Genomic DNA, 19944 nt, shown 5'->3' on the forward strand with positions numbered 1-19944 from the left:
TCGAGTTTGACGCCGAAGGCCATTGCTGCGCTCCTGACCACCATATTGTAGACCCCGATGTCGTCGGGTGGCGAAGGCCTCGAAGGGTATGTGTCCACGGGCTCCTCCGGGTTTTCGGTGTCGAGATCGTGCCATTCGACGTCGTTGCTGGTAGATGCCGCCGATTCGTAGAACGACCGTTGGTCTTCTTCCTCGGCTTCTCCCTCATAATAGGGCTCTTCTTCCTCTTCGAGATCCCTGGTCAGCCCTTCGGCGTCGAACTCGTCTTCGCCCTCACCGACGTCCGCCGATGAAACCGTTGGAATCTTGAATTCCTTCATCCTGGCGTCGAACTCCTTCTTCCTTTGAAGGATGTTCTCCATTTCGGCCTCGAGCCGCCTCTTCTTTTTCTCCATCTCGGAGATGCTTTCGGCGTCGACCGCGGGTCTTTTCGATGAAACTTGCGTCGAGCGTTCTTTCTGCGTCGATCGGCCCGTTTCATGGGATGCTTTCGACGACTCTTGCCTTTCGGCGTCTTTCGGCACCAGGGAGTCCTTTTCTAAGGATCCGCTCGGCCTCTTGTCCGTGGTTCCCCGCTTTGGACGTCGAAGTTTTCGGCGCCGGGGCTCCCTTCGTGGACTTTGACTCAGTTTTTCTCGAGTCACCCTCGTGTTGTCGAGGTGCTTTCTGTTTTGCGCTCGACGATTCTCTTACCTAGTCTTCTTTTTTCTTGTCGGTCTCTACGACCGTGAAGTTTTCGGCTGTCTCGGCGACGTTGTCCTCGTCGTCCGTGGAGAGGCCCAGATCGTAGAGCGTCGGGGGCTTCCCCTTGCCCTCCATGTTGGCGTTGGCTCTTCTCTGCCGCTCTCTCACCCTGAGTGTCTTCGGCGCGAAGGCTGAGCACGCGTTGCAGTCGATACTCTGGTGATCGACCGGTAGGCAGAGGTTGCAGACCGGATGCTGGTCTTTCTGCGCGAACTTGTGGTGGCAGTTTGGGCAGAACTTGAATGGCGTCTTGTCCATTGCGCTCAGGGTCTCTGAGCGTGCATTCTCCAAGGCCGTCGAAGAAAAAGGGCGCTGGTCCTCCTTTCTTCGCGCTCCTGAAGAAATCTCTTCCTTTCCTGATATCTTCTAGTGATTCTATCGACGAAACTCGCTTTTCTTCCTTCTTCCTTCGAGTGTAATTCTGGAGCTTCCCGATGACGATCCAGAATCTGAAGATGGCGCCCCAAAGGTGGGACTTCCGCAGGAAGCACGACGACGTCACGGGAGGTGCACCAAATGGTGGACGTCGACGCCCACCTGGGCTACGAAAAAAAAAAAAAAAAACACAAAGAAAAGACTACGAATCCGGACCCAACCACAAGATCGCGGAATAATGCACAGCATAGTGAATCCAGAAAGATTCACGCTGCAAAACTACTTCAAAGAAAAACAACTTTCAAACATCCGGACCCAACACTAGATGGCAGGAGTATGTAAAGCATGTGTATCTACAGCTCACATGCCTTTAGTTCCAGGCAAGTTTTAAACATGTTTGACAACTTTGGTGCACAGTCATTTCTGCATGAGAACTTACATATGCAAAGGATGCCAAGATTCAAATACTGAACTCACCTGTGCAGACTAGATTCCGACACAGACCATTCCGGAAGTCATGGAAAACACGATTCCGGTATTCCTGAAAAACAGACACTTCATTTAAAGTACATCCTATACTGGAAACGTGTGCAAGAGTGAAAACCCTCCACATATTATGCACTACCTAGTCGCTCTAACCGTGAGGATTAGATCCTGAGTCCCAACAGCGCAGTCTAGGTGGAGAAAGACGAGCAACCCATACAGCCCGGACGCCGAATCTCAAGCAGGTGTAATACATAAAGTCCAGATGCTGACTAAGGGCTCAGGAAAGACTCAAATGATATGAGATTCATCTTCCCCAAAGCATTTTTTTTATGGCATGGAACGGTGACAACCCTGCAGGAATAACTGCAAAATGGTAACACTAACATGAAATGTCAAACTGAGCAACTGGCTGCCATCTGCTGTAGCATGCGAGAATACATTAACTTCAGGTACCTCCATAGCCCGTGTCTATGATGGAACATTCTATATGGATACCCGGTGATGTGGAGCGAAAGCGGATATTTAATAATAGAATTGTCTCCTGGATGGAATTGTTCCAGCATGAGCTGCACAGGTGCAATTTATCATTCCACTGATTTATTCCTTGCCTACTGTTGTTGCTAAGAATTTGCATCTCTGTAATGATGTGCACGTTTGTACCTCTAACTTATAAAACAAAAATTAGACAAAACAATACAGTTTGGGTGTAAACTCGCTACACACTCCAGATACCACATGTAATCTAGATACAGAAACACAAGCAGGCAAGGAGCGCAGATGCAGCGAGGTTGCATAACACTGCAATCCCACAACAATTCCAGACACATAGTGCACAATGCATGAGACACCCCCATGCCCCCTCTGCCCTACAAGGCACTTACCTGCATCATCTTGGCATGGATGTAGAAGCAGGAATAACCGAGCTGGGAGATCTTCCGAGCGAGAAGCTCTACTCGCTGAGTCGAGTTACAGAAGATGATTGATTGGTTGATTTGCAGCTATAAATAAAAACTGAATTAGGCGCACATTTCTAGCACTAAACATTCTGCAACAGTTTTGGGGTATTCTGGGAGTCGGAAAAAAGTTAGTGTATAGACAGCAGAGTAAAATAAATGGTTTGAGCAGGTTTTAAGGCATGGGAGCGCAAATAATTTTTACACAGTGCGTACTCTTTGAAAGTACCAGAATGAGGTGCCACTTAGATGAAATCTATTATACTTACTTTATTGTTCTCTGAAGAGTTAAAAACAGGATTTGGAGTAAATCCATTCAATATCTTTGGAAATATTAAGGGAAATCCAAATTGGTAGATGCTTTGAGGAATCAGGAACCCCAGTGTTAGAATCTGATTTGCTGCCAGCACTTGAACCAGGAAGTGTTGGCAGCCAGCTTGTGACCTGGCCAGGTCTCCTACTCCCCAAAAAATGTATATAGAATAGAAAAGGCCAGGCCCCAGCACGGTCCCCTCCCTCCCCCATTGTAGAAAGGCTGGCCCCAGGGATACGGTCCCCTGGGCCGCAAGCGGCTCAGGGAAGGGAGACCAAACAGCCACCTTTCCATAATAAAATTTAAAAAATCTTAAATTAGGCTGGCAAGTTGCCGGAGGCCCTGCCCCCTTTCACCACCACTCGGAAAACGCACCTCCTGGCACACTACTAGTAGGGGAATAAAGTCCTCTTGGCTCCTGAGGGTCCATGGGGGCCAACTACCTCGCCTGTTACCTCCATTAAGTCCCACACAACGTGATTGCAGAGAGGTCATTTGAGGCCCTGACCCTTCTCACACAGTCAGGAACCGCTCCTGTTACCTACAGCAAGTTCCCACACAGCAGGATTAGCAAAAAGCTGGTCGTAGGCCCCACCACTTTCTCGACCACTCTGCAAACATGACTACTAGTTTAAAAACTTTAGAAAACCCAAAGGTTACAGGGACGTTATACCTAGGAAATAGAATTTAAAAAACGTATAGTTTACCTGTCGGTGTAGTTTTGCAGCTTGAAGAATTTTTCTGGATTCACATGCAGTGCATTATTCCGCCAATTAGTGGTTGGGTCCGATATGGTTGTATTTCTTCTCTTTTTTAACTGCTGGTGGGCATCGATGTACTACCATTTGGTATCCCCTTGTGACAGTGTTTTCCTAGTAGTCGGCTTTGTTGCCCCCCCGGAAAGTTCAATTGTGCTTTGCGGTAGCTTTAGGTGTGCACACTCTAAGTCCTCAGGAGCCATGCTGCAAGGCTCAGGCTCTCCGGCTCTGGGTGGAGCGCCTTTCCCTTTTGCATTGTTAATAAGTCTTGGTTTTTGGCAATTTGTGAACTGATCCTTGAGATATTTCCATTATTTCTGAGAACCAGGTCTGTCTCGCCCATTGGGAGGCAATGAGATTCATTTTCATGTGGCTGATCTTGCATTTGTTGATCACCCTGTGGAGTAGTGGTATCGGGAGAAAAGAGTAAGCAAATCTCCCTGACCAGTCTATCCATAGCGTATTCCCTAGGGATGGTTGGCAAGGCTGCCTGGATGCGACGCGTTGGCATTTTGCATTGTGGGGTGTTGCGAAGAGGTCGACTTCTGGAGTCCCCCATTTGTGAAAGATCTTGAGTTCTGACTGATTCAGTTACCACTCCTGGAACCATGAAGCTTGCCTGCTCAGTCTGTCTGCTTCTACGTTGTCCTTTCCTGGTGGGTGTATAGTTAGGTTTATCTCCCGTGGGATTGCCCACGTCCAAGGTTGCTGCACTAGAGCTGAAAGTGCAGATTGTGTTGCGGAGGAGCAGTCCTATCCCTGACCAATGATGAAGGCCAAGACCAACCTGTTGCTTTTATAAGCAGGAGGCTACTCCCCAGAGAGCAGCGTTGGAGTGCCATTGAGAGGGAGGTCTTTGCTGTGGTTTGGTCCCTGAAGTTGAGGCCATACTTGTTTGGTACTCACTTCCTGGTTCAAACTGACCACAGACCTCTCAGATGGCTAATGCAGATGAAAGGGGAAAATCCAAAACTGCTAAGGTGGTCCATCTCCCTACAGGGAATGGACTTTGAAGTGGAACACAGACCAGGGACTGCCCATGCCAACGCAAATGGACTTTCCGGTTCTTCCACTTAGACAATGAAGACTCCATAGGGCAAGGTCTCATCGTCGGAGCCGTCGTCGAAGGGATCACCAGCGTCGACGAAATAGATGACGAACCCGTCGACGGCGCGGTAATCTTAGTCGACGGAGTGTGGATCGTCGTCGATAATACGGTCGTCGACGATGCCTGAATCGTCGATGGTAGGGTCGTCGACAGAGCCTTTTTCTTCGTCGACGGTAAGCCCGTCGACGGAGCTTTCTTCATCGTCGACGGGACAACTGTCGATGGTCTCGTCAACGAGCTCGTCGTCAGCAGCATCGACGACGTCGCCGTCGTCATAGTCGTCGTGGTCGTGGTCTTCGTCGTCGAAACTGTCGTCGACAGGATCTTCATGGAAACTGTCGTCGACGACGAGAATGAAGCTGTCGTCGACGAAACAGGAATAGATGTCGTCGACGGTCCCGTCGACGAACTCAACTTGTCTTTGGAGTGGTAATCGTCGTCGACGTACCTGCTTGAATCACCGTCGACGGACGCTGTTTCTTTACAGGAACCATCTGTGGAGTTCCTGCAGAGTGTTTCTTCGCAGGCTTTTCCTTTTGGGACGGAGGAGAATGAATATGCTACTTACCAGTATGCATCTGTTCTTGGCATGTAGGGCTGCTGACATTCATATCTGTGCATAGATCGCCGCCTAGTGTTGGGTCCGGATGTTTGCACGTTGTTGTCCTGGAAGAGTCTTCGAAGTAACCTTGGATAGGTGACTCCTCCCCTGGACTACAGTGCGCATGGGCATCCTCTCCATCCTCATAATTGTTTTTCGCCATTGTGGCAGTGATGGAGTAGATACAGAAAGTGATGACCATGCTATACAGTAATTCTGAGAGCTGCAGCTGCTACAGGCGCCGGGGAGGAGGGAGGGCGATATGAATGTCAGCAGCCCTACATGCCAAGAACAGATGCATACTGGTAAGTAGCATATTCAGTTCGAGGCATGTGGGCTGCTGAATTCATATCAGTGCATAGAATACATAGCAGTGCCCTCTATTAGCGGCGGCTACCAGTGCCAGCTGCAGCGGTCTGAAAAAGTGTTTTGAGAACAGCCTGTCCTACAGCTGCCTGCTGTTTTGACTGCACATCTACACAATAGTGTTTTGTAAATGTGTGTGTAGTGGACCATGTGGCTGCTCTGCATATATCATGCAGGGGAATATTTCCTAGAAAAGCCATGGAAGCCCCTAACTTACGTGTTGAGTGGGCTCGTGGTGGGATAGTTAATGTGCGTTTTGCCTTTTGATAACAGATTTGAATACACTTAACTATCCATCTGGCTATCCCTGCTTTGGAGATGGCGTTACCTTTGTGGTGCGGGGCAAAGGCAACGAACAGTTGTTTTGTCTTCCTGAAGGGTTTAGTCCTGTCGATGTAGTACATGAGGGCCCTCCGTACATCTAGTGTATGCAGTGCCCTTTCTGCAACAGTTTGTGGGTTTTGGAAGAAAACGGGCAGTTCAATAGTCTGATTCATGTGGAACTGCGATATTACTTTGGGCATGAATTTGGGGTTGGTACGTAGTACGACCCTGTTGGCGTGAACCTGTATAAATGGCTCTTGAACGGTTAGTGCCTGGAGTTCACTAACTCTTCTTAAGGAAGTGATCGCTACCAGGAAAGCTACTTTCCAGGTGAGGAATTGAATCTCGCATGAGTGTAGAGGTTCAAAGGGTGGACCCATTAGGCGTGTGAGGACCAGGTTGAGGTTCCACATTGGAGCCGGTGGGTGACTAGGTGGAATGACTCGTTTGAGTCCTTCCAAGAATGCTTTGATGGCAGGCACTCTGAATAGTGAGAGGTGCTGCCTGGTTTGCAGATAGGCTGATATTGCGGTCAAATGGACACGTATAGAGGTGTACGCCAGATTGCATCGGTATAGGTGTAATAGGTAGCAAATGATGTTTTGGATGGATGCGTCCAGCGGGTTAATGTCATTATTACTGCAATAAATGACGCACCTTTTCCATTTGGCTGCATAGCAAGCTCTTGTAGTGGGTCTTCTGGCCTCCTTGATGATGTCCATACAGTCAGGTGGCAGGTTGAGATAGCCAAACTCTAGGACTTCAGGAGCCAGATCGCCAGGTTCAGCTGTTGCGGATCTGGGTGCTGAATCTCTCCATGGTTCTGCGTCAAATGCGCGGGTTTGATCCGCAGCCTTTGATGCGGCACCACGGAAAGTTCGAGGAAGGTGGTGTACCACGGCTGGCGTGCCCACGTGGGAGCAACTAGGACGAGTGTCAGGGAGTGTTGTCTGAGTTTGCGAGCCACCAGCGGTATCAACGGCGCTGGGGGAAAAGCGTACGCAAATCTGCCGGACCAGTTCATCCATATCGCATTGCCCTGCGACTGCGGATGTGGGAACCTGGCGGTGAAGCTTTGGCATTTTGCGTTTTCGCTTGTCGCGAATAGGTCTATCTCTGGATGACCCCACTGCTGGAAGTACGATTGGAGTACTGATGGGTGTAACTCCCACTCGTGCATCTGGTGGCTGTGTCTGCTGAGCAGATCCGCCATCTGGTTGTCCTTGCCAGGGAGGTGTTCCGCCATGAGGAACATGTTCCTCTGAATGGCCCACTTCCACATGCTCTGAGCCAGATGAGACAACTGTGGAGAGTGTGTTCCTCCCTGCTTCTGTATGTAGTACATTGCGGTCATGTTGTCCGTCCGGATCAATACGACCTTGTTGCATAGATGTACTTTGAATGCCTTCATGGCCAGGAAGATTGCCATCAGTTCTAGAAGGTTGATGTGCATCTTCTTTTGTTGTGTCGTCCATAGACCCTGCACTGTGTAGTGGAGTACATGAGCTCCCCATCCCTGGAGAGACGCGTCCGCTGTCAGTACTATTTGTGGGACAGGCTCTTGGAATGGTCGGCCCTTGCAAAGGTTTTGTGGATTCCACCAATGCAGAGAGTTGCATGCCCGACCGCTCACCAACACTAGGTCTTTCAACTGTCCTTGAGCCTGATTCCACTGACGTGCTAGGCACTCCTGAAGCGGGCGCATATGTAATCTCGCGTGCGGGACTATGAAGATGCAGGAGGCCATCATGCCTATCAACTGCATAAACACTCGCGCTGGAAGTGTGTGATTGTGTTTGAACTTGGAGATCAGCAGTTGTATGCTGTTGATCCTCACTAAATTTGGCTGAGCTGTGGCCGCCAGAGTATCTATAGTCGCACCTAGGTACTGTTGTACGTGTGCGGGCTGGAGATGGGACTTTGGGTAATTTAGTGAGAATCCCAGACTGTGAAGAAGGTGAATGGTGCGGGACATGTGGCTGGCACATTGTCGGGCTGACTTCGCTTGAACGAGCCAGTCGTCTAGGTAGGGGTAGATGTGTATATGCTGCCTCCGTAGATGTGCTGCCACCGTAGCGAGGCACTTCGTGAAAACCCTGGGCGCTGTTGTCACGCCGAAGGGAAGGACTTTGAATTGATAATGCTGCCCCTGAACAGTGAACCTGAGGTATTTTTTGTGTGAGGGGTGGATGGGTATGTGGAAATACGCATCCTTGAGGTCCAGTGTGGCTAGGAAGTCTCCCTGCTTGAGAAGCGGAAGGACTTGCTGTAGAGTGAGCATGTGAAAGTGCTCTGAAAGAATGTACTGGTTCAGGGGTCTCAGGTCTAATATAGGTCTGAGTGACCCGTCCTTTTTTGGAATTAAGAAGTAGAGGGAGTACACCCCCGTACCCTGCTCGTGAATGGGTACGACCTCTATAGCGCCTTTTAGAAGCATACTTTGCACCTCTTGCTGTAAGAGCGTTAAGTGCTCTGAGGACATAGGACGGTTTCTTGGTGGTATTGTGGGTGGAGTGGAGGTTAACTCCAGACAGTAACCGTATTTTACAATATCTTTGACCCACCTGTCCGTGGTGATGGAGTTCCACGTGGACAGGAACCTTTGTAGCCTTCCCCCGACAGGTGTTATGTGGTCGGGAGGAAGGGAGGGGGCGTCACTGCTTGTTCTTGGGGGAGGACCTGGTGTTGCCATAGCCGCGTCCTCTGCCCTTTGTACTGGAGCCACGATATCCACCTCGGGTGTTCTTATCGTAGGTGGTCTGTGTATTGCCTTTGTTATACGTTTGTTGTGACCCCTGTCCTCTACCTGCTCCCTTGTTTCCGGGGCGGCGAAAGGAGCCGCTCCGAAAGGACTGAGTTTGGAGAGCGCCCATGGACTTTGCAGTGTCCGTGTCCTTTTTTATCTTCAAGGGTGGTGTCAACTTCAGGCCCGAATAAATAGTCGGGGTTGACAGGCTGGTTGAGTATATTGTTTTGTACCTCAGGCTTGAATCCTGAGATTCGTAACCAGGCATGTCGTCGCAGCATGACGCTTGTGTTTATGGCCCTGGCAGCCGTGTCTGCAGCATCTAGTGCACATTTGATGGAAGCATTTGTGAGTAGCTGTCCCTCTCTGATAAGAATTTCTGCCCCTTCTTTGTAGGGGTCAGGGAGATGTTGAAGTAGTTGCTCCATTGTGTCATAGTGCGCTCTATCGTAGCGAGCGAGGAGCGCTTGAGTGTTGGCTATGCGCCATATGTTGGCAGCTTGGGCGGCAACTCGCTTGCCAGAGGTCTCTAGCACCTTGGACTCTTTGTCCGGGGGAGGAGCGTCACCTGTCGTCTGCGAGTGTGCCCTTTTGCGAGCATTCGCTACGACAATGGAGTCTAGTGGTAATTGGCCTCTGATGTAAGTAGGATCCCCAGGTGCTGATCTGTATTTCTTATCAATCCTGGGGTTTATCACTCGTGCCCTGGTGGGTTCCTTGAAAATGTCTTTGGCTGGTTTGAGGACCCCCTTCAACATAGGCAGAGTCTTTACATGCCTTTCCGAGGATGCAAAAGTGTCCATAAGAAAGTCATCTTCGATGGTATCAGAGTGAAGCTGCACCCCATGGTTATTTGCAGCACGTTCAATAAGTGCGTTGAACGCCGCAGTATCCTCTGTGGGAGATGTTTTTGCCCCATAGAGTTGTGGGTCCTGTGTATCGAGAGGTGCACCTGGGTCTACAGGGTCGCCCCAAGTGTGATCAGGGTCCTGCTGGTCATCAGGGTCTGTGTCTCCATGGTAGGGGACTTGGTCATCCATGTAGTCCTCCAACGCATCCGTGTCGGAGCGTGTGGGGGAGAATAGTTGTGGATCCTGGTAGGATGAGTGGAAAGGTTCATAAAGGAGAGGGTCTGATTCTACAGGCAGCTTCCTTTTTAGTGGGATCCTGAAAGGGTCCAACGGTGGCTCCGAAGTTATCCTTCGCTCGTGGAGAATCATCCTGCCAGTGTTGGCGTCGATGACACGTGACGGAGACGTCTCAGCCGGTGTAATCGTAGTCTGGGTGACCCGTGTCCTGAGTTGGAACATTTTCGGGATTGTTGACGGAGGCAAGCCAAAGGTAATGTTGGCTGGCACCGAAGAGGCTGCTGGAGCTTCGATCGGACCGGAACCCGACGGGTCCTGGAGGGCGGCCTTGGTTTTGCTGCTTTGTGTCACACCAGGTCGTACTTGGAGCGCCTTTGAGGCTTTGGCACCGACCAGGTTCGTAGAGGCGGCCGTGGACTTTTTCAGCGCCGGTGGTTCTTCGAGTCGAGGTGCGGAGATGACCTTCGACGTCGTCGATGCGTGAGGCTTTGGTGTTGTCGAGGGAGCGATGCGAGACGCAGCAGGCGGTGCGGCCCTCGATGTCAGTGGCGTCGGTGCCGGGAGCCGAGCAGGTTTGTCGGCGCCGAAGGCCTTTTTCCGTTTGACGACTCAGACGTCGCCCGCTTCAAGTTCGGCACCTAAGTCTCTTGGTGCGGTCGGTGCCGACGCGTTGCGCTGGCGTCGAAGGCGTGGAAGGCCTCGATCCGACCAGCGCCACTTTCGGTTTCGGTTTCGTTGGAACCGGAGCAGCTTTCGGTTTTATGAAAGGGAAACCAGCAGGTTTAAGCAGTAATGGCTGCCGCTGAATGTCCGAGGCCGGGCCCGAGGGCGGGGCCGAAGAACTGCGGGATGGGTCTCGGGTAAGGCCCGAAGGCGATCCCTCGACCGGAGCCATAGGCTGTGGCACTGAGCTTTCTTCGGTCTGAACAGGTAGGCCTTGTTCATCATTGGAGCTACTCTCTTCGGCCCCTAAGGCCTCCTCGTCGTCTCCTACCTCGGTGTCGTCTTCACCTCTGTGGAAGAGTGATTCGTCGACTTCGTCCGATCCGGAGTTGTGTTCGGAAACGGGACTGGAGGGTATGACTTCCAATTCTTCGACGTCTTCGGTCTCATTGAAGATGTCTGCCGGGGCCGGTGCCGCGTGCTGCGCCTCGAGTCTCGCCGCTCGTCGATTCCGTAGAGTCTTCTTGGAACGGAACCGGGCACAGGCCATGCATGTCGATTAGTCGTGGTCCGGCGAAAGGCATTTGTTGCACACCGGATGGACTTCGATGTGTGGGTACTTCGCATTGCATACCGGACACCTCTTGAATGGCGTCCTCGATTCCATCGTCGAAGTAGTCGATGGACAGGTAAATGCGAAAAAAGTCGGTGCTGAAAGTTAGTAAACTAACAAGGTTGTATTATTATTATTATTATTAACGAATTTTGTACCGCGCACGGTTACCCAGAGGCATCCCAGCGCTTATAGAGAATCAGAGCAAGCTGCCTGTGTGAAGCAGAACAGATTTAGAATTATTCTGGAAATAGATAAGTTTTCAAATGTTTCCTGAACCTGAGCAGGTTTGGTTCAGAGCGTAGTGAGAGTGGGAGGGAGTTCCAGGCGTGTGCAGTATGGATGGAAAAGCTCCTGCCACCTGAACGGGCTCTCCTAATTCTCTTTATCTGAAGGAGGTGTTTATTATCGGAGCGTAAGGCTCTGGTGGGCTTATAGGGCCGAATCATGTCCTTCAGAATAGCAGGTCCTTTCCCCTGAATGCTCTTGTGAGCAATACAGAGGGCTTTGAAGGTCACTCTCTCTTTGACCGGGAGCCAATGGAGTGCCTTTAGAGCGGGCCTGGCTGATTGCCTGGCCGGAACGTTCCGCAGCAGCCTGGCTGCCGCGTTCTGCACTTGTTGCAGGATTTTGAACGTTGATTCCGGTGCTCCGAGAAAGAGTGCATTACTGTAGTCCAGGCGTGAGATGATTAGACCTTGGACTAACAGCTTCCGGGAGAGTTCCGGTAAGAGGGGGAGAACCTTACGGGCCGAGCGGAGCAGTCCATAACACACGCCAGCGATCTTCTTGGCGTGTGTCCTAAAGGACAGATCAGGCTCCAGCCAGACCCCCAGGCTCTTAATTTCCTTCTTTGGGTCAGGCGGAGTGCCCATACAGTTGGGCCAGCTGCTCGGCGAGAGGGCGAAGTTTGAGTGGCCCAAGATCATCAGCTCAGTTTTTGAGCCGTTCAATTTGAGCGATGACCTGGTCATCCAGTCAAACACCTCTCTTAAGCATGAATGGAGCGTTTCAGGCTGCTTCTCCAGCTGTGTCAGACCCACCACTAGCTGAGTGTCATCCGCATAGCTTATGGTCTTAAAGCCAAACGGAGACACCACACCCTCAAGGGGTGCCATATACACGTTAAATAACGTGGGGCTTAGGGATGAGCCCTGAGGCACCCCACAGTGAAGTGGAAAGGGAGGAGATTTTGCGTTGCCTTCCCAAACCTCGAAGGTACGCCCCTCCAGAAAAGAGGCCAGCCATTCCAGGGCCGCTCCTGTGACTCCTGTCTCTGCTAGGCGTTGTGTCAACACTCCATGGTTGACAGTATCGAAGGCCGCACTTAGGTCCAGGAGGATCACTGCCACTGACCCCCCTGTATCCAAAGTGCTTCTGGCCTCCTCTACAACTGCTAGCAGGGCCGTGTCGGTTCCATGACCCGGTCGGAATCCCGTCTGGGAGTCTCTCAACCGACCATTCTCCTCGAGAAAGTTGGACAGTTGGCGGTTAACCAGTTTCTCGGCAACCTTACTAATCCCTGGTAGCAAGGAGATGGGCCTGAAATTGGCTAAGTTCTGTGGATCTAAGCCAGGCTTCTTCAGAAGCGCTTTAACGACTGCGCTCTTCCAGTCTGGCGGTACCGTGCCATGAGCGAAGGAGAGATTGACCAAATCGGTCAAAGGCTCTCCTATCGATGGGGCAGCCTGCTTTAAATACCGCATTGGGACTGGGTCTCGAGGCGAGCCACTCTTCAAGCTCCCGAGGACCTTCAGTACTTCGCCTGAGGTTACGGGGCCAAAAGACGTCAATAAATTTTCCGACATGCTTAAGTCTTCAGACGAAGTCGGGGTTCCCATCACCGGAGGGAGAGAACTAATAATGGTGTCAATTTTATTTTTGAAGTAAGTGGCCAATTCCAGACATTTTTCCTGTGGTCTGTCGTGGACAAGAATGGGATCCTGTGGTTTAAGAAGCTCCTTCATCACTAGAAAGGCTTCCCTGGATGAGGACGCAGCATGACTCACTCTCTCCCCAAAAAAGGAGGCCTTTGCTGCGCGTATAGCAAGTTTATACGTCCTTAATTCCCTACGGTATTTTTCCCTGCTCTCTGTCTCTGGGTTCTTCCTCCATAGTCTCTCCACCCGTTTACAGTTCTTTCTCAGGGTTCTAAGCTCTGGGGAGTACCATGGGGCAGACCCCACTCTCTTATCCCTAATAAGCATCTTCTTGAGTGGAAGCACATGGTCCACTGCGTTGGTCAGCCAGTTCCTCATCATAGCGTCTGCAGTCACTGGATCCTGACCTTTCTCAGGCTGGGAGCCCTCCAACCGGGCATTCCAGGCCTCTACCGGGAGCCTTGACCATGCCCTGTCTATTCTAAATTTCCTGGACGGGAGGGTATCATCTTCCTTTACCTCCCAGTTTGCCATGATCAGTGAATGGTCAGACCAGGGAAGAACGAGAGGGGGCATAGCTAATAAACCCCTCATGTTCGTAAAAAAGGGGTCCAAAAGGTGCCCTTTAACATGTGTGGGCCCGGTGTTTATCAAATTCATCTCCAGGGCGGTCAGCTCGCTCATTAAATTAGTTGCCATTGGGTCAGTTGCCTCATCAAAATGGCAGTTGAGATCTCCCAACAGAATAAAGTTGGACGAAGCTGAGGCCAGGAGAGTGGTAGTTTCCATAAGCGAAGATGTAAACTCCCCCACACTCCCAGGTGGACGATAAACTAGGAGGCCTGTCAACGTGCAGGTAGGGGAGAATTTAAGGGAAAATTGGCAGCTCTCACAATCTTTCACCCCTGCCTCCCATGCTTTACAGCCCAGTGATTCCCTATGGATAATGGCCAAGCCTCCCCCCCTCCCTGCGCCTCTGTCAAGATGGTAGATCAAATATCCCGGCGCTAGCGCTGTAACCACATCCGGACCCGAGGCGTCAGATAGCCAAGTCTCAGTGAGAAACAAGGCTTCAACCTTGTGGTCCAGGAGAAGGGAATTAATCTCCGTAGCGTGGCAGGGAAGGGATCTGCAATTCAGCAGGGCAAGACGACGCAGGGTAGTGGGGATAGTTACTCCTAAATCCGGTTGGCAGACTCTGCATCCCCTGAAACGTTTTCCCCCTTTAGCGGTATAGCAGCATGTGACATGCTTTGGTGTTCTATAAGATAAAAGCTCTTCCTTCGTGTATCTGACCGAAGAGGCTAGATGGGGGCTCGAGTCGGGCATAACCAATGGCCCTGGTCCCGTCTGGGCCCGGACGGGCACAGACGGGCTTGACTCTGGCGAAACTCCGGCGCAAGTCCGGCGCGCCCCCTGCGCGCGTCCGCTGCGCGGAGCCATAACGGGCTATTTTTATAGGGCAACTAGACCGGTCGTCCAATGTGACCCCACCTAAGATGGCCGCCAAAATGGGATCGAGCCCTGGACCTGGTCTAAACAAGCACCCAGGGATCAGGGACCAAGAGAAATGAATTCACAGCCCAAACGAGGGTAGGAGCGTTCAGTAGGATAATTCTAAAGATGATTTTAAAATAATTCCGTTTTTTTGAAGATTCCTAAAATGATTCTAAAAATGTGGTTCAGGTGCAGGGGGGGATCGGACACAAGGGAAAAATCAAATGCAGCTAAAATAAGCACTGAGCGCTCGACTAGCAGCCTCTCAAGAATGCTCTATCTCCGGTCTGGTAGCTAAGCCCTCCTTTTATAGGGCAACTAGACCGGTCGTCCAATGTGACCCCACCTAAGATGGCCGCCAAAATGGGATCGAGCCCTGGACCTGGTCTAAACAAGCACCCAGGGATCAGGGACCAAGAGAAATGAATTCACAGCCCAAACGAGGGTAGGAGCGTTCAGTAGGATAATTCTAAAGATGATTTTAAAATAATTCCGTTTTTTTGAAGATTCCTAAAATGATTCTAAAAATGTGGTTCAGGTGCAGGGGGGGATCGGACACAAGGGAAAAATCAAATGCAGCTAAAATAAGCACTGAGCGCTCGACTAGCAGCCTCTCAAGAATGCTCTATCTCCGGTCTGGTAGCTAAGCCCTCCTTTTATAGGGCAACTAGACCGGTCGTCCAATGTGACCCCACCTAAGATGGCCGCCAAAATGGGATCGAGCCCTGGACCTGGTCTAAACAAGCACCCAGGGATCAGGGACCAAGAGAAATGAATTCACAGCCCAAACGAGGGTAGGAGCGTTCAGTAGGATAATTCTAAAGATGATTTTAAAATAATTCCGTTTTTTTGAAGATTCCTAAAATGATTCTAAAAATGTGGTTCAGGTGCAGGGGGGGATCGGACACAAGGGAAAAATCAAATGCAGCTAAAATAAGCACTGAGCGCTCGACTAGCAGCCTCTCAAGAATGCTCTATATGCTTGAAAACCGATCGATAAACAGTACCGACGCGAACTAAAGGCCTTTTGGCCTCGACAAAATATTTTCCTAACTTGAGCTAAGATAGCACATCCGAACCCAATGGCGGAAAAAAACAATCTGAGGATGGAGAGGATGCCCATGCGCACTGTAGTCCAGGGGAGGAGTCACCTATCCAAGGATACTTCGAAGACTCTTCCAGGACAACAACGTGCAAACATCCGGACCCAACACTAGGCGGCGATCTATGCACAGATATGAATTCAGCAGCCCACATGCCTCGAACGATATTGAAACCTCCTTTTTATCCCTAGAGGCTGTGTCCACACCAGCAGCCTGTCCCTGCCTCTCCTTTACACTTCCATGAGGAGATTTTTTGGGACCAGCCTCCTCAGACCTTTCAGAGATCCCATGAGGGGCTTTGACAGGGGGTTCTTCAGAGATGGAGGGAGATGACCTACCCCTCTTCCTTGATTTCCTGGAAGAGGTGCCAGAAATTGAATCTTCCTCATCTGACGAGATAACCTCCTTTCTGGTCTTCAGCTTTTGCAGCCATGTCAGCAGACGACCCTCTCTGTCTCGCAAAGTCTTGGTTGTAAGAGTGCGACAAATCTTGCAGTCTGTGGCCCTGTGCTCCGGGTATAAGCAGTAAATACAACTGTCATGCTTATCTTCCACGAAAAGCCTCTTTCCACAAGAAGCACAGGGCCTGAATAAGGCTTTCTTCTCCTTCTCTGACATAATGTCACTATAGATGTTAAAATTAAATTCTGAAAGAACAATGAGAAAAAACTGAGCAGAGCTCAGTGGAGACTCCCTAGCACAACGTGCGGTAGAAAAATCTGAGGCTCTGAGCTCTCTCAGGAAGGTTCCAAAGGGTGAGGCTGTGCTGATTGGACCTGGCAAAAGTTTGGGCTCTTTTACACAAAGAGGGTGATATACTACAAAATGAGATGAGGCCTAGGCCTATTTTCTCTTTTGTTTCTATGGTTATGATATATATTTTTTATTTACCGAGGCTCCCATTCCGACGACGGGGAATGATACAAAGCATGAGAATGTATGAAAGTTCCAATACTGGGGTAAAGGGGAAAATCCAAAACTACTAAGGTGGTCCATCTCCCTACAGGGAATGGACTTTGAAGTGGAACACAGACCAGGGACTGCCCATGCCCACGCAAATGGACTTTCCGGTTCTTCCACTTAGACAATGAAGACTCCATAGGGCAAGGTCTCATCACCTTTCGTGGGGGGGGGGGGGGGACAGGGGGGGTTGTGTGAGAAAGTGACATCTTTCTTGCATAGTAAGCCCTCACATTTTCCTGAATTGCTGAATGTACTTTGAGTGTGCCCTGGGCTCCTGCCAATCAGGTGCCCAGGACCTATGTTCCTGCCCTAAAAACTGGGCTGAAACAAAACCCAAATTGGCAAACCCTGGCCACATGTCAGCCCCTGGTAAATGGTACTCTAGGTACCCAGGGCCTTGTGACCAGGGAAGGCCTCTAAGGGCTGCAGCACTTATTGTGCCACCCTTAGAGGCCCTGTACCCTGACACAAACACACTGCCCTTGCAGGCTGAGTGTCTGGGTATAGGACAAAACAGTCGACATGGCACACATCCCTGTGTGCCATGTCCACAACATACACTGCACTGGCATACATCAGCCACCCCTCTAGCTGGGTGACCTATGCTAGTGGTGTGGGTACAGGAGCATAAGCCCTGTGCCCCTGCAGTACCAAGGTCTATTCCTGGGCACTGTAAGTGTAGTGCTGCCATTTAAGAATATATGGTGCTGGGAGATTTTCATACACTAACTCCACAGCACCAAGATGGCTCCACTGAAGACTGAGAAGTGTGGTCTCAAACTACGCAGCACATTAAACCCGCACGGATGCCAGTGCAGGATTTAATGTACAATGCACGACAGAGGGCATCTTAGAGATGCCCCCTGAACCTAACTTACAATCCATGTCTGGTCTGAGGGGCTGCCTAGGCTGCCACACAGCAGACATGTTACTGGACCCCTAGGTAGAGAGCCACCCGCTCTCCTGGGCCTACAACAATGCACATCCTGGGCGAGGTGCTAGGTCTCCTCCCCCGGGATGGGCAGGGGAAGCTTCAAAGGCATGCCGCCTTTGTGAGCTTCTCCAGGCCACTTGCTGTACTCCGCAACAGGCCCCTACCAGTTCTAAACCCCCACTCTGGTGGGAAGACTGGCCGGAAACCCCAAGGAAGGACAGGGGGTGTGCCAGCCTCTGCCAACCCCACCCCTCAGGTGGGGGAGGCGAGGTGAAGCACATCTCAGGGCTCTCGCCATCTTGAAGATGGGGAGCCCTGCCCAATCAGGACTAGGCCACTGCACCCCCTCCCACAGGAGAGTGGCAGGATAGGGGGTGTACCCATCCCAGGGCAGGGACACAGTGGTCCCTGCTCTTAACCTACCTGTAACACCCTTAAATTTAGTATTTAGGGGCACCCTGAACCTTCCTTCCCTAGATCCAGATTACGAACCAGCAAAGAAGATCAAGAAGAAAGACCTGCTGTGCAGCTGCTAAAAGGAGGAAGACACCAACTGCTTTGGCCCCAGTCCTACCAGCCTGTTGACCCTCGAACCTGCTCCTGCTAAATCCCAGCATCTTTCGTCGCCAGCAACCTCACAAACCCCGGAGGACCTGGCTACCTTGTGACTGAGCATCTGGGACACCCACGAGCAGTGGCACTGCTCAAAGCAAATTACTGACCCCTGGCATTAGCCAGGAACCGTAAACCCTGCACACTCTGCACCCGCCAAGCCTGGCCTGTGCTGGAGTGGACAAGGACCACGAGGACGTCCCCCAGGCGACTGTAACCTCGACTCCGGCACCCAAGGACCCACCTTGACGCTCCTGACACCTGCAGCCTCAGAACCAGGACCGCCATGCGCCCCCCCCCCCCATCGCGATCCACAGAGGGTAAGTTCTCCCGACACCAAAAGGCACCCGGCGCACTGCGGCCCCCTGTGCCCAACTCCTGGGTACCTACCTATCCTCCAACTACCCAACTTACGTGTCGAAGTAGTGGTCACACCTAAAGAATCTTTGTCCCCGAGCAAGCAGCCTTTGTCGTTCTTGAGCTTCTCCATTGCAATCCATTGAGCGCCCGAAGGGTCAAAAGCACCCTGCACCCAGCCGCTGGAGTGCCCGTAGCTGAGCAACCTCTACTCCTACCTACTTCCGCATTTGCCCTGAGCCAGTGACCAGGAGCCCAGCTCCCACAGCCGTGTGGTCTGCTAGCCATTAGCCTCCAACCAAGGCCTCCCTGCCTCCCGTAGGATAACATTGGGCCTAACTCCCACTGCACCCGGCTGCCCCTGTGCCGCTGAGGGTGTAACAACTGTACTGACCTGACCCTGGGAGACCCCCGAGTCTATGCCCAGAACCTTAACTCTGCCAGTCGAGTACTTACCCAAAAGCCGATAACTCACTTTTCTTCCATAGTGTAACATTGACTGATTTCACTTGAAATTCCTTTTAAGTGTGGAGTTTCTAAACTTTAAAATATTCACCTAAAATCAACCGAGTAACGAAAACGGAAATACTCACCTGCTATTAGGAGAGATCCCAGTGCTCGATTTTGGTGCCCAGCACTGACCCTGAAAGGTAATGACAAACCATACTTACCGCTAATTCAATCTTCTTCCATAGGAAACCATTGACTGTTTTTTTTGTGAAATTTCTTCCAAGTGTCGATTTTTGCAAACTACAAATATTCTTTAAAAATTGTACCAACTGTGAAAACTTCATTACTTACCTGTTTTAGATGGAGGTCCCAGTACTGAGCCTAGGAGCCCAGCACTGAATTACAAAAGTAACAAGAACATACTTAACCGGTAACTTGAACTTTCTCCCATAGTAAACCATTGACTGTTTGCAAACGTACAAATTCGTTAAAAATCGCCTGTATAACCTAAACGCATTCCATCAACTGCTTACAGGTGGTACACTAGTGCTGGATCCAGGATCCAACACTGAACCCGAAAAAGTAACTCTAACCCCACTCACCTGCTAAGTGAATTTCCTCCCATAGGATAACATTGGTAACTTGATTAGATAAAGTTTCTAAGTGTCAACTTTTAAAATACCAAAATATTGCTTAAAAATCACAACAGTAACTAAAACGTATTTACTTGTTTACAAGACCTGTCCCAGGACTGAATCTAGGATCCAGGACTGAATCTAGGATCCAGGACTGAATCTAGGATCCAGTCCTGGAGTTAGAAAAGTAATACTGAAAGTAATCAATTGCAGTTAACTTGAAATTCCCATTGAGCTCAATGTATTATTGGGTTTGAAATTGTGTTGCCTATTGCAACAAACTAACTATTACATTCAAAATTTTGGTATCAAACTTCTCAGCACATTAAACCCACACTGATGCCAGTGTGAGATTTAATGTACCAAGCACCCTAG

General features: G+C 50.6%; 1 protein-coding gene across 4 annotated transcripts in view; it reads right to left on the reverse strand.

Moving 5' to 3' along the window:
* Positions 1-19944, reverse strand: part of LOC146808659 (putative ATP-dependent RNA helicase DDX6) — a 271143-nt gene that overhangs the window by 98882 nt on the left and 152317 nt on the right. For all 4 annotated transcript variants that reach the window (XM_085615455.1, XM_085615452.1, XM_085615453.1 and 1 more), the window contains 2 exons: positions 2487-2603; positions 1597-1660 (listed from right to left, as the gene is read on the reverse strand). In XM_085615455.1, coding sequence (XP_085471581.1) covers positions 1597-1660; positions 2487-2603 — 181 coding nt within the window. The remainder of the gene's footprint in view (positions 1-1596; positions 1661-2486; positions 2604-19944) is intronic.

The sequence above is a fragment of the Triturus cristatus genome, chromosome 7, assembly GCF_964204655.1.
Source record: "Triturus cristatus chromosome 7, aTriCri1.1, whole genome shotgun sequence".
In the NCBI taxonomy this organism is placed as follows: domain Eukaryota; kingdom Metazoa; phylum Chordata; class Amphibia; order Caudata; family Salamandridae; genus Triturus; species Triturus cristatus.